The sequence below is a fragment of the Cimex lectularius genome, unplaced genomic scaffold (genome assembly GCF_000648675.2).
Source record: "Cimex lectularius strain Harlan isolate CLEC.00 unplaced genomic scaffold, Clec_2.1 scaffold272, whole genome shotgun sequence".
Taxonomy (NCBI): domain Eukaryota; kingdom Metazoa; phylum Arthropoda; class Insecta; order Hemiptera; family Cimicidae; genus Cimex; species Cimex lectularius.
In genome coordinates, this window is record NW_019392910.1 from 494,339 (window position 1) to 509,516 (window position 15,178).

The 15,178-nt window shown below is 35.2% G+C and overlaps 1 protein-coding gene across 4 annotated transcripts in view; it reads left to right on the forward strand.

Moving 5' to 3' along the window:
• LOC106669148 (serine proteinase stubble) overlaps nucleotides 1-15,178 on the forward strand; it is a 302,112-nt gene that overhangs the window by 272,257 nt on the left and 14,677 nt on the right. For all 4 annotated transcript variants that reach the window (XM_024229269.1, XM_024229270.1, XM_014398448.2 and 1 more), the window contains one exon: nucleotides 13,935-14,232. In XM_024229269.1, coding sequence (XP_024085037.1) covers nucleotides 13,935-14,232 — 298 coding nt within the window. The remainder of the gene's footprint in view (nucleotides 1-13,934; nucleotides 14,233-15,178) is intronic.

Here is a 15,178-nt window from a genome sequence, read left to right on the forward strand (position 1 = left end):
CTCAGTGAGTCAGATAAGACTGAATGTGAATTGCATACAAAGATTTGAATGTAATTAAACAGAGCGTTATATCACAATATACTGCACAAATATTAGAGAAATTTGTGTGGAGGTTAGTGACCGTTAATCAACAATTATTAAGAAATCGTGAGATGCGGTCTGGTGTGATATAGGTTTCAGAAAAAACATTTTCTTTATCGTGCCAACGTTTCGATATTTATTGAGATCATCTTCAGGGCCTGGGATTTACAAACATTGTTTACATTTAACATTTTTAATTTGTATAAATTCACTTTTTTCCACATCCTACATGTATTTGTTACATGTAATCAATGTTTGTAAATCCTAGGCCCTGAAGATGATCTCAATAGAGATCGAAACGTAGCACGATAAAGCAAATGTTTTTCTAAAACCTACATCACACCAGACCGCGTCTCACGATTTCTGAATAAGTAGTGAAATTCTTCTAAAACAGGTCTTAAAAAATAATTTTGTAAAAAAAGTTCTCCTGTTGAACCACAAAAAATTAAACACGCGCTGAGCTTCATGTTTGATGTGTTTGTAAATTTACACTGTATATACAAAAAACCTCACAGCAGAACTGATTTGTGGAAAAAAAAAGATTTAACAAAAAAAAAGATAGTTCCTACGCACAGTAAGTTGTTTTGCAACGATCCGGATTTCGAGCCTTTTAGCTCATCATCAGGTTGAAGGAGTTCTACAACACGTCTCTCGACATGAATTGCAAAAGTAATACCCCCGCCTACGCGACGTTCCAATGAGAAGCTGGTTTTTTATTGGCGCTCAATTTGAACGTGCGAAAAGCGGGAATTATAACACATGTAAATATTATAATGGTAAATACTGTAAATAATTAATTATAAATTAGTGATTAATGATAAAAGATAACAAAAATATAATAATACCTTAATATTATTAAATCATTATAAAAATAATAACAATTAAAATAATTAATTTAATATTATTTATGGACGTTTAATATTATTTATGTACATATTTAAAATAGGAGGTACATATATCTAAATATATTCTATTATTAATGCATTTATCTCCATGTTCAATTTTACATTTTTTAATTTCAAATTTCTCAAACTAATCCAGTTCTCTCCCTTTGTTGAAAGTATGTAACACTGTTGTATTTCAATTTAAATTGAAATTATGTCTTATGCGTAGAAAATTAATTAGTTGGAGGAATTCTTTGAGATCCTAAGGACCGTATGTTAAAGGGTTCACTTTTGCAATTCATGTGGAGAGACCTGGTTGTAGAAATCCTTCAACCTGATGATGAGCCAAGGGCTCGAAATCCGCACAGTTGGAAAAAAAAACTTACGGTGAGTAGAACCTATATTTTTTTGAAAAATATTGAACACCGCACTCTCTCTATCATTCATCATTTCTAATAATGCTGTCTTTCTACAAAGCAGTTCTGCAGTGAGATAATGAGTTTACAAGTACAAGAGTTGCCTCCAAACACTTCATTACCCAAAGTAAATTATCATTGATGATTAATGGCCAAAAGAAAAACTTTACTTTTGAGTCTAAAATAAAAAATGGCAGTAATAAGAACTATATTATTTAACAGTCCATTAATGTGGTGGAAATCTGTACAAAAACAAGCTACCCAAACATCAGGCAGTGAGCAAAGTTTGGTAAATATACGCGTCACAGGTGCAATGAAAACAGCCCCTAAAATTTATACAAAAGGAGGCATTTTTAAACAATGCTATCGTCCTGCTTAACAGAAGAAAATTCGTCACAAAAATAAAAGAGGACTTAATTTCTTGAAGCGAAAGGTTTTACAAGGGGCTCAAAGCTAACCGCTCAACATCCACACTAATTAATTCACACAAAAAACTTACAAAACGTAGTTCTGCTTTTTTACAAAGAAGTGGTGCAGTTTAGAAATTATTATCTTAGATAAGAACCAAGAAAGCTCACCAACAACACATAACTAACAATATCACTAATAGACACTCGAAAAACACTAGGCAATGGATCAATAATAAATATATCCGTATAATATATGAACAGGTATACACAGTTTTAAATACAAGTAATTTAAACTATCCCTGTTTGCTTTCCAATTCTTATGTCTCATCACCTTTAAGATTATTTATTCAAAAACGATCCGTGATAAGATTGACCAGACGTTTTTCATTTAACTTTGGAGAAATGCGAATAGTTAGCCTTCATCACGACATTGAAACATTAATTGTTAAAGAAGATAAGTCTCAGCCTGAAATGGGGCCAGGGTCTGGCTTGAAACGTTTTTCATAACTGCGAAAGAAAAAAAAAACTGTGATAAATAGTGCAAAAACCTTGTTGTAAAGTGCAAAAACCTTATAAATCTAATAGTAACAAAAACAAATTTTTAACCAATTAATAAGTAAAAAGTTACCAAATATGAATATTCACAAAATATGTATTTAAAATCATATTATTTCAAGTATTGGGTTGTCCGGAAAATAATGCAGGATTTTGGTATTAAACAAAAAAAAAGAAACTAGTTACTTTAAAGCAATGTTCTTTAATCAAAATAATTTCCCATACNTAGATTTTTTTTAATGAAAACTTAAAATCCTGCATTATTTTCCGGACAACCCAATATTTTGAATTTAAAAATTGGATTTAGAGAGAAAGTGATCAAGGATGATCTTTCGATTATAGTGTGTAGAATTGATATATCCTTTTTGTAACGATATACACAAGTCATATAATCATTATAATATTCATTAACAACTTAAATCAAATTTTTATATCCATGTCCAAAAGTTTGGCCGGCCAATTTAACCCCACCACCATCCTTTCAACTGAGTCGGCCGGCTGTCATTGTAAACTTGCCTAGTATTGACGAACGTTACACGGCGTCCATTAAAAGCCGGTGCTAACGAATCCCCGAACGGTGATATACATTAAGTCGCCGGACGGACCCCGTGCGGTCAAGGAACTTAGGGTCTAACTTGTTGAGCGCAAAGCCCCAAGTAATTACACGAGGGTCGCTAACTGCGCAAACCCGACGGTCTTCCTAAGGTCCCATAGGAAAGGCGTGTTAGCCTCAACTTCCATTAGGCCTAGGATTTGGCATCCTGGGACCAGACTCGACTCTAATTTGATGTAAAAGTATATTACAGTTAATTAAAGTAATCCATTTTCATTTATTTAAATACAACAAGCGATAATTATTAAAAGGCTGTGCTAAAGTGATATTTTTTTCATGACTTACAGCGAAATTATTATCAGTAATTCCTCTAAGTTTATTAAGTTTTTTATTGGCGTTTAGTTATTTTAATGATTATTCAATCGAATGATGACGTAAATTTAAGGAAAATAATAATATTAATAACAAGCTAGTAAAGTAAATAATGGCTCGATCCTCAAGCTCCAGGCAGGCACATGTCATGAAAAAGAACGAATTGTGCGTTGGTCAATAAAAATGAATGAAAGGAAAAGCACTGTTGTAACACTGACCTTCCGAAACACCACCTCTCATACAATCTTCGACAATACTCCCATCCCTAAAAATGCTTGAGAAATACCGTGGACTGGAGCGACTCAGCAAAACGGTGGTTGTTTCTGGGTACATGCTTTCCGTATACTCGGTCGTCCTTAAAAGGACAATGAGGATCTTTAACGTTCGCACCTAGCCGATTCGGCCTATGGTCGTTTTGATTCTCAAGATGAGAACTGACGCACCTCCGCATACGACAGAATGGTGTTACTGGTGCAGCATTGGTGTAGAGGCCGCTCAGCCCCGAGGGGCCAAGACAACCTCGCTCCCCGCTTGCCCATTCTGAGTGTTCGGGTCCGCATTAAGCATCGAACCGTATGCCGCGCGCAAAGGGCTACCTTGGCCGAAGTACATCAGCCTGGTCTCCCGCGCACTCCCTAGATAGAGAAGGCCACTCTATATCCCAGAGTATTGAGGCTTCACCAGCATAGAAACGACCAGATCCGCTCCGGCCGCGGTTTCGTTTAAAGTGGAATTGCTAACCACCCCCTAGAGGAGACTTCCTACTGTAAAAGCCGCCAATCGAGCTCAGCCTACACCTGCGTGCAAAGCATACTCAAATAGGAGCAACCGATTCACTACCCATTTTCATCCGCCAGTACTCACGCATTCGAGGGACTCCGTCAGCGTAGTCAGAGCGTCCTCAACGCTATACGATTCGGTCCGATCCGCCGTCTCCCGTGAGGCCGGGTGTATAACGGTTGTCATACGTAAGTTTCGTGAGAAGGTCACAGATAGAAGACAGCCTCTTCTCTAAGTTCCCGCCAGGGGCGTCACCACGAAACACCACGAATCCATTCCCAGTGTAACAGGGGCTGAATTTTGGAACATTTCTGTTACCCCAGTGCAGATGGTTATGCACCCTCCCCCGTCTATGCACGACGGATCTGGTACCCTAACCCTCGTGTGCCTCTGATAAGGCACCCGCCGCCCCAATCGACCCGAGGCCGACACGAGTACAGCTTGTGCTTTAGAGAGGTTGCCACGACCTCAGGGCTGAACCTTTATTTTGCTCCCGGACACCCACCCCCCTTTTTAACCAAACGTTGGGAGGGGGCACAGGATGAGTGAAGGAACCTGGATTGAGAGATGGACGTGGATGAAGACACAACCACCCGTTGTCTGTGTTGTCTGGGTACACCGGGTAGATCCGATGAGTAACGAAAAGGCGGTCGTAACGTCCCAAACTCCAAACCTGAGCATGACGATAACTTTGGGTAAAGATGCCTCCTTTTGTATAAATTTCTTAGTGGTTGTTGTCATTGGACGGATATATTTGCCAAACTTTGCTCACTGCTATTTGGGTAGCTGGTTTTTGTTGAGATTCAATCCACCACATTAATATGCAGTAGGATATTAAGTTCTTATTACTATGACTTTTGGTTTTAGACCAAAAAGTAAAATTTTTCTTGTGGCCATTAAATGGCTACAAGGCATGTAAACTCACTTCCTCACTGCAGAACCTCTTTGTAGAAAGACAGCCTTATTTCTGTTGTTCTTTTCTTGGTGCGATTATTTTGGTTTTTGAGAGGTCAGCATAAGGCCTGTTGGGAACACGATTTTGAATTATTGTTTGATGGATTTTCCCCTGTCCAATATGATATCTTTTAAATAACCTTGGCTAATAGATGCCCCTGTGGGATTGTTTTCATTGGCCCTGAGATGCATAGATTTTCCAATTTCATGCATAATTTTTTCGTAGGTTATTTTTATTGAGCTTCAATCTATATGAGCCGTAAAAAATATATATATTTACTGCTGCCCAGTCGCCTTTATCATCGTATCTTTTAGTGTAGTTAGCAAGTTGCAATGAGTGTTAAGCGGTAAGACTTTCATATTCGGATCCTTTGATGCTGAAATTAAGATTAAAAAGGGTTTTTTTCAGAGAAAAGCATAATCCGTGTTTCATACCATTTTGACACAATTACCCAGCAGAAAGTGTGAATAATAACACTCCTAAGACTTTGTGCACTCCTGGAAAATAAATTATTCTCAGCTCGGTCGTATATTATGATTTACAAGCACTATAAAAGGCGGGGCCGTTTTGTAATTCGGCTCCTCGGCTCCGAGGTGACATAACGAGTCGGATTACTCACCGGGTCTTGTGTTAATCTAAGTCGGGTATGTAGCCTAGTAGGTAGGAATGAAAATGGTCTCTGTGCCATCTCGACGGTAAAGAGGGCCATAAACAGCGTTATGGCCCAGGAACCCAATTTCAACCCCCGGTGTTATGCTAATTATTGAAGTACGTTGTTATACTTTCTCATCCGACTTTTTGGATTTGTCCAATTTCGCCTCGGATAAAAGTAGCTGGCTCGTAACAAACTGTCAGTGAAGGGGGTGGGGAAAGAACGCTTGGGAAAGGCCGGCTGAGTTTTCCCTTTTTCCCTTTTATCTGGTAAGCACACGGATTTATCGCTTTTGAGTGGCCTTTCAGAAATACTGTATCGACAGATATGAGTTGCCATTAATGGATTTTACAGTCAACTGGAACATAATTCACTCGGGCTTTTCAATTTTGTTTCAAATTTAAACACAATCTAATAAAATTCGCAATAATTCAAAAATAACAAATAAATTTTACGACATTCGCAGTAAGTGAGAAATTAAAATTATAAACCTACGCCCCTTGTATAACAAAAGGGGTAAAGTTGTTGCCCCAAAGTCGTCATTTTTATCGGTTTTCGATTTAGGATCGATCTAGTATCGATTTTTACTTCCTCACATTTGTTAAATAATAGAAAAGGATATTTAAATATGTGCGAAAACGTCAGTGAGAGCATAATACGCAAATAATTAGATCTTTGTGGTTACTCATTACACTGGCTAGTATTTAGTTTTCTCACTAAAAGTAATAAGTTGAAAGATTATTTTTTCTGTTTTTTGTTTGTTCAATGCGACTGATGGAATTATTTGTAATTGGCTTTTGCTATTTCTTGAACAAAGGGAATGTGAAACTATCTCGGTGTGGGTTGAGAGTCTGATACATAAAAGGAGGGTTAGTTAAAATGCTTTGTTTTTAACAAAGACGACCAAAAATGAATTTAATCCTCCAAAAACACCGATACGCCCTCTAACTCTTATTACTAGGGCTGTGAAATATATGCATTTGCATATTTTTCCTGGTTAACTAAAATATCCAGTTTTAACAAACTGTATATGTTTTGAAGCATTTGAAATCAATTTAAGCTATATTTATTTTGAATATTTGCGCATATATTGCCATAAATGCATATTTTTGCATAAGTGGGTTATAACTGCATATTTTTTTTACATATCCGGCATATCGGTATTTGGCACGTCAAATTTTAATGTTTCAGAGCAGGCAAAAAGAAAAATTCTCCGAAAAAGAGCTACGGTCTCCCATTTTTCCGTTTCCACATAATGAACGAATTTGTGTTTGTTCAGTTGCTGCTCCACCGCTTTCGGCCGCCTTAGCTTCTCTTGGTATAAATAAAGAAAGGAATAGTGTTTGTACCACTGTAAAAGTTCTCTTGGAATAGTATAATTGTATTCATAGAAATATTACGACCTCAGTTCTCTTCTTTCCCTACCATCATAATTCTCAGTTTTACCAAGTCTCTCATGCGTTTTCCATCGTGAAACATTATTTGTGTGTTGTGTGGTATGGTAAATTGGATACTAGGAAGCGGGGTTTGTGCTACCCAGGGACTGCAGCCTTTTGGCTTATTGTACCTTCCTAGTTCCTTAGTTCAGTGCGATAGACTCAATCCTTCTCCTTGAAGTATCAGGTCATTGACTGTCGCTGCTGTAATTTGACTCCCTAAGTTTTTTCATATGTTAGGTTAAATCTCCATTGAGCTGTTGCTTCACATTCGAAGATGATATGGGTGGCTGTTTCCTCCTCCTCATTACATAATCTGCAAACGGGATCATCGTTGTATATGACCATGTTGTGTAGATGTTTTCTCAGATGCCAATGACCGGTTAGTAGTCCTACACTCCTCTGAGTATGGCCCACATTTGTGGGTTGTGAACTGAAGACTCCTAAAATGCCGAAAATCACAGCAAAGACGAAAGATCTTGTTCAAAAGAATATGAGTGAGTTTTCAAGTGAAACTTTTAAAGGACTATGCAGATGTTTTATACTGTGTTTGTTGTGATAAACCTGTATCAACAGCTACACGTTGTTTGGTAGGACAGCAAAAAAACAAGGAAAACAAAGGTAGAAAGTCTAAGTTTCAACAAACCTTTGTGACACAAGCAGCCACAAGAGCTGTCCGAAAAGTCCGGTTTCGACACCGATTTATGTCGTTCTTTAGTTAGAGCTGACATACCCGTCCATAAACTAAGCCACCCTGAATGCAAGGTTTTTTTTAGAAATACACAGGGAAAACCGTTCCCCACGAAAGTACCCTCAGTAAATCTCACCTGGATCTTATATACAATGAAACACCCCATAAAATCGAGACTTCATCGAGAATGGACCGATCTGGGTCTCGATGGCTGAGACGAAGGATTTTTTAAATTTAACTTTTTTTAATGCGTTTTTCTTTTTTAATATTAGCAATGTGATGTTCCTCTTGCCACTGTTTCTCTTTCCAATTATGTGCTTTAATTTAATGTTTCCTTATTTTTTTCTCATGGCAGTTTTCGCATATTTTCAGTATTAAATTGCAGTTTTTACCAAATATATTTACATATATATGTACATATTTGTCTGTTTTTATTGCATATAAATCACAGCCCTACTTATTACTTTACGAAAAACACTAAACTTGAGACAAATCACCAACTAAGAAAAACGCCAAAACCCATTTGAAAGACTATTGAACAAGGATAGACAGACCGAAACGATCGGTAACGATTTCAGAGCTAGATAAAACAGTAAGTAAAACGGTTTATTAATTAAAATTTTTTTAAAGATTATGTTTTGAAATTATTATTCGGAGATCGTGAGGACCTCAGAGATGAGGTCGCAGGTTTTAGAAAAACATTTTCTTTATCGTGCCAACGTTTCGATCTTTATCGAGATCATCTTCAGGGCCTGGGATTTATAACCACTGTTCGAATTTTACAAATACCAGTAAGATGTGGAAAAATGTTATGAATTTATACAACGCTAGAAAATTTTAGATTAAAATAAAAAAATGAATTTATACAATGCTAGAAAACTTTAGATTAAAAAAAAAAGAAGGATTTTGACATTATATTGAAGACGCCTTAGATGAGAAAATAGAACTATTTAATTTCTTCCTTTTAAAAAATTACTAGCTGAACGTTAAATAAAAAAGCAATATTCTCCATTTTTAAAAATATTTATATTATTTTACTAAACTTTTCTTTTAAAACAGTATTAGTTGATCAATTGTGAAAAACACTTAGTTTATCTAATTGCTAAAAAGTAATTTATTTTCTTATTTCACTACTGTTTATTAATTAATATTTATTTTAAAATTATAGTTAAATTTATATTTAAAATTCTTTAGATGTCATATTTTCAATTTCAATTTTTTTTTCTTTTACAAAAATTGAAGAATTAAAGAAATGCTTGGTAAAAGATAAATAAGTAAACAATTCTCTATTTTTAAACTTTTTTTTAAACTTTTCTTTTAAAACAGTATTAGTTGATCAATTGTGAAAAACATTAAGTTTACCTAATTGCTAAAAAATTAATTTGTTTTCATACCACTGTTTATTAATTAATATTTATTTTAAAATTAAAGTTAAATTTATATTTAAGACTCTCTAGATGTTATCTTTCATAATTTTAATTTTTTCTTTTATAAAAATTGAAAAATAAAAAAATGCTTGATCAAAGGTAAAAGAAATAAACAATTCTCTATTTTTAAACTGTTTTATTATTTTTTCTGTACTTTTCATTTTAAACAGTATCGCATTGAAAATGAATTAGTACTATGAGCTGGTGTACCAGCAATATTTTCTAAAATTCTCATTGTTCTTACTAATCGAAACATATTTTCTTTTATGGTATTACCACGGATATGCTTTTGGTCTTGAGACACAAATATGTTGCGCGTGATCATTTTGCATCATCGATTGTGAGTTACTTTATAGTGGGAATGGGTTGGGCTACGTTAGGCTAGGGACGGGTCAGGTGAAGGCTAGTGATCGGCTTAGTACGGATTAAGTTACGTATCCATGTTTCATTGTTTTTTAGTGAAGCAGAGAAAATGTAGGATGATGATGATGGAAGTCCCCAAGCACATCAGCCATCTTGTTTATTCTACTTTCCAAGTTACTTAGTTCAGTTATATTACAATCATACTTCTCTTAAGAAATACCTGTTAGGTCGCTACAGCAGTTTTTGCCTGGATTTCCTTTGTCTCTCCGGTAATGTCTCTATTGAGCGGTTGTATCGCTCCAAATGTAATATGTTTAAACAGCCAAACATATTCCTTATCATAGCATAGCCTAGAAACGAGATTGTTTTTATATACCGATGCAATGTAGATGTTTTATCAGATGCCACTGACCTGTATATAGTTCTATCACTATATTTTTGTATATGGTGCTCAATATTTTTTCAATTCATTCTATGATGAAAGAATCTACTTTTGTTTTATCATCCAAAGCATATATTCAAGTCTTATTTATCTCGCAGATTCTCCTCTGGTCAGTTATCTTTCTTCTATTTACCCAATATTCCTTTGGGTCTAGGAATCAAAGATAATATCAGGTTGTTGCTTTTCCCCAACTCTTGGAGATTTTTGATTCATTCACTGTGTATTTAAAAAAAAAGTTGGAGTATTTTTGCATAAGCGTACGTTATTTCATTTTATATCATGCATATTTGAAAAAGAATAATTCTGTTACAATTTTGTCAATGAAAAAGTCAATTGTAAGAAAAAAGAAGACATTCACATAAAACTCTTTACTCATTGCTAGAATAACAAATTTTATAAAGACAGCTGATCAAAAGTCTTGCTTGATAAAGTTAATAAATGCAAACACCCATTATTTTTAATTAAAACAATTACGATTAAGGTGTTTGCAATCTTCTGGTAAATAATTAACTCGGTGTATACTTTTATTTTTAGTTGAACTTTTGAACGTTCCTATAAATATTTGTGTGTGTATCATCTTCTCTTGTATATATTACAATAATAACATTTACATAAATACTACCTTTTTTATAGGAAAATATGAAAATAAACGTGATGTTTTGTAAGATAAATCTATCTAGAACGTCGGTTTTACGGCTTTTATCTTATTTTTAATACATACCATGAACACGCCTCTTGAAACATTACTCACTCGTTATATTTAATACTTTTTATGGGCTCTTAGGTTTTTACAACGTAAAACATCTGCAATCAATTGCCTTTGGCTGAATATTATTTTTTTTATTATATCGTTATTGTTATTAAAAATAGGTTGTCCTTGGTGAATTTAATTCGTAGAATAACGGTCATCCTCACCCAATTAAGAACAGGCTATGCCAGGTTCACACCCATTTTTTCACACTCTTGGACCGCGTATGTGTCTGGCGATGTGTTCCTCCTAATGAAAGGATGCAATTCTTTGGTTCCGTATAAAGAACATTTAGGAATGCAACCTGAAATGAGAATTGTGCTTGAGCACGGCAGGGAGTATTTGAGTCCTCTGTTTCGATTTTTGAAGGAAACTCTCCCATAATGTACTTTACGTATGTATGTATCGTTTTGTGTTCTCTAGTGTGTTGATAGTGAATGTATTTATAAGCGTGAATGCATAGTATGAGATGACGATGGCGGCATATTGAGTCCTCCATCAAAGTTCAAATACTTCACCATTCTAACTGGTTAGGGATTGTTACCGAAGGCAGTCTAGGGGGTGGTTAACAATTCCACTTTACACAAGACCGCGATCGGAGCAGATCCGGAAATCCTTACGCTAGAGGAGCCCCAATATTCAGGGAAATAGAGTGGCGTTCTTTATCTAGGGTGGGAGACTAGGCTGATGTATTTCGGCCTTGGTAGCCCTTTACGCGCGGCATAAGGTCTGATGCTTAATGAAGACCCGACCATTCGGAATGTGCAAGCGGGGAGTGAGGTTCGTCTTGCCCCTCGGGGCTGGGACAGCTTGTACACCAACGCTGCGGCTGTAACACATCAGGCGTGTGGGGAGGTCCGCCATCTCCCATCTTTAGAATCAAAACGTCCGGCAAGGCCATGAGCCAGGTTCGGAGGTAAAGAGTCTCATTGTCCTTCGAAGGACGACCGAATATTTGGGAACGCACCCTAACTGAGTAAATGGTATGTAAACAGGAATGTATTTGAGGGTGCGTGAGAGTGTGAATGGCTTTGGATTTAGGAACTGCATGCGTAGGGTACGGATGACCTTGGTGTTGACAGCACCCGGAGACCAACCTCGGTGGTTGGATGTGTAAGTCCGAGGTCTGAACGTGGACTGCCAACACCCGACCACCAACAACAGTGATTTCCGAATCCTGCCGGTGGTTTATTGTAAATTACGAATTGGAATTGCCCGTAGACTGCGATAAGTGATACGTTTTGTACAACTATCAGTAACCAGAAATTTGTTATTATTAGAACAGTATGAAATAATTATTTACAAGTATTTCATATAAGAAATTTTTCAATGAAAATAAAATAGAAATACTCAACTTATGTCCAATAAATAAATAGTCGAATGAATAATGATATAATAATATTGCTAAAAGAAAGATATATTTGCTAGCTGTTAAAATAAACCAATGTGATAATTAATTTTATATTTAAGTAACAAATATAATGTATATTAGACCTAATAATTTTTAATAAGTTTCCAGGTAAAAAGCAACGTTATTTTATTGTTATTAAATTTTTTTGTATAAAGAAGAAGAGATGAATTGTCGATATATTTCTTGTGAGACATTTATCATTTGTAAGAATTCCTCCTTTTTTTGTTTATACAAAGATTTGATAATTTTTTTCCGCATTCTCAATTTATCAGGCAGTTGTTTTCGTCTTGCATTAACATCGAACTTGTTGCATGAAAATAATTTATACATTATTCTTCTCTTGTTCCTTCGTGGTTGTTCGCTTATTATCATGAGTTTCTAAAATTGAAACCAGACTGAAGAGAGGAGGCTAGTGCCCCGGAAATCGATATTGTTGTAATAAATTATGTCGAAATCGTTGTATGTTTCTGAAGAGCACCTTAAAATATATCTTAAAATTTGTATTTTGCCCGAGGACAAATTAATCACTGATTCAAGTCCCAGTGAAAAATTTTCAATAGGTATTTTCAAGTAGGATTCGTAACACCTGTCACTCTCTGTCCTCTTTGCAAAAGGGGATGTTCGGCAAGGCAACATACTTGGTCCTAGTCTATATTCAGTATATAGTGCAAACATTCCTATCAATCCTGGTATAGTACTTCTCACATAAGAAGACAAAACAACCATCCTTTAAGCATACCCAGTCCACAATTGGCTTTCAGAAACCTCGAGGACCATCTAATTTGGAAGAATCTTTAAGAAATGGAGGATCCGACTCGACGAAACGAAATCTCAGTTAATAGATTTCAATGTGCGCCGAATCACCTCTAATCTACTATTTTTGTGGTTCCTCTTCCAACAACCAATGTCCTTTGCTATTTGAGACTTTATTTGGACAAAACACATGGTTACAACCCTCACAAGCGATTGAAAAGACTGAACAGACGATAGAAACTACTCAAAAGATTATTGGCAACATAAAAACTCATTACAAAACAAACGTCACATCTATACATAATTACCGATCTGTATGTTTGGAGTCAATCTTTGGGATTCACCAATATTCCAAACTTCAAGAATACAGTAAATCCAATCCACAATCCTTCAACAATGTGTACAAGCTCTTTCCTTGTATTAATGAGTAGAACTGAACAGACTTTATAAACTACTAAGAAGAATAATCGACAACTGCATAAAACTTTCTACAAGAAAATTACAAAACACACAGACCAACGCACATTACGTATTAGAGTAAGAATTTAACGATCAATTCGTAGGGGAATGTATTTTCCAGTTAAAATCAATAAAGTTTTTATTTCAGATTGCACTAAAAATTTTATCAAATATATTTATTATCTGATTTGTTAATATTCGATTTTTAAATATATTTTTCATCTCTAATTGCTAATAAATTTGATCAGTCATAGTTGGTGAAATAAACTGCAAACTGAGAAAATGGGACCTCCTATCTGCGTTACGAGATAAGAGCTATAAATCTCCTTTCGTAAATTGAACAAAAGCCAATAATTATCCGAACAAAATTAAAACGAAGAGTTTCCAAATTAGGCGTAATTTAGTACCTGAAGACATTACCCACAGCTAATTATTTGTATCATGTTATTTATTAATTTTGTGGCATATACATTTTATTAAATTTGATTTATTAAAAACAGCAAGTTTGGTATTTATTTACAATATATATGTTTTGTCTTGTTTCAGCTTGCTTCTTTCCCAGATAAGGATAAGAGTAGGCGAGTTCGATTTTTCTAGCACCCTAGAGCCGTTTCCTTTCCAGGAAAAGGGCGCTGCTAGGAAGGTAGTTCATCCAAAGTATAACTTTTTTACGTACGAGTATGATCTCGCCATGGTGAAGGTGGACGGGCCTATTGTCTTCCAGGCGCACGTCGGTCCTATCTGCCTTCCAGGTAGCGACGATCTTCTCATCGGCGAAAACGCTACTGTCACTGGCTGGGGGAGGCTCAGCGACGGCGGCACGCTGCCAAGTGTACTCCAGCAGGTGAGAAAATTTGAATTTTTATCTATTTATAAAAAACAAATTGCAAAAGCAAATCGACAACAATGTCATCACAACAGAAATTTATTTTTCAGTTACTTACTTACTTCAGTTACTCAACCGCGAATTCTTTTCGTGTTTTTACCAAGTGAGAAAACTTATATTTTCTGGAAAAAAGATTCCATAATCGTCCGTAACCCTTTGTTAATGCTATTGTCTATCTAATTTCTTCAATAGTTTCTCCACAAAATAATACTTTTAATTATTAGTGTGAAATATATCGCAGTTGTAAAATTAGCACCAAAGAACCAATTATTGAAGGTTATTTAAAGACAGAGGAAAAAATTATCTATTTTAAAAAGCGTTGGTTATTTCATTATGTTTAGGGGTGGATAAAAACTTTGAAAAGGTATAACATAATTAAAATAGAACATAACATGAAATTAAAAGAGCATAAATTAAACGCTTACGGCTCTATACGATGCTAAACCCGCACAGCGGTTAAGTCACACATGTTTAGTATTTTATAGAGGGCTTTCTCAGACTGGTCTGTTGATAAAAATTATGAAATTAAATTCAATTAAATATGTTAAAATTATAAAAATTATAGATTTTTTTATATTGATTTTAAGTTAGTTGAAAAGAAAAGTAAAAGTGAGAAAAAGTGAGTTTAAGTCATACAAATCCAGTAAAAATAAAATATCAGTTGCAACAGATAAAGGAAAGTGAAATGGGACAAAGAAAAATCTTTATTCTCTGCCGAAATATAAATAATTATTTACAGTTTGAAATAAATTTAGGAAACTGAACTTTCGGTTTAAGATCTACTTACCTTTCCATGGTTTTACACGTCGTAAATCATCGTGATCGCAGTATGATTGAGAGTTACGATTTCACCTTGCGTTTTGAAGACAAATAATGGAACCTAATATCGGTTGACAGACGGTGA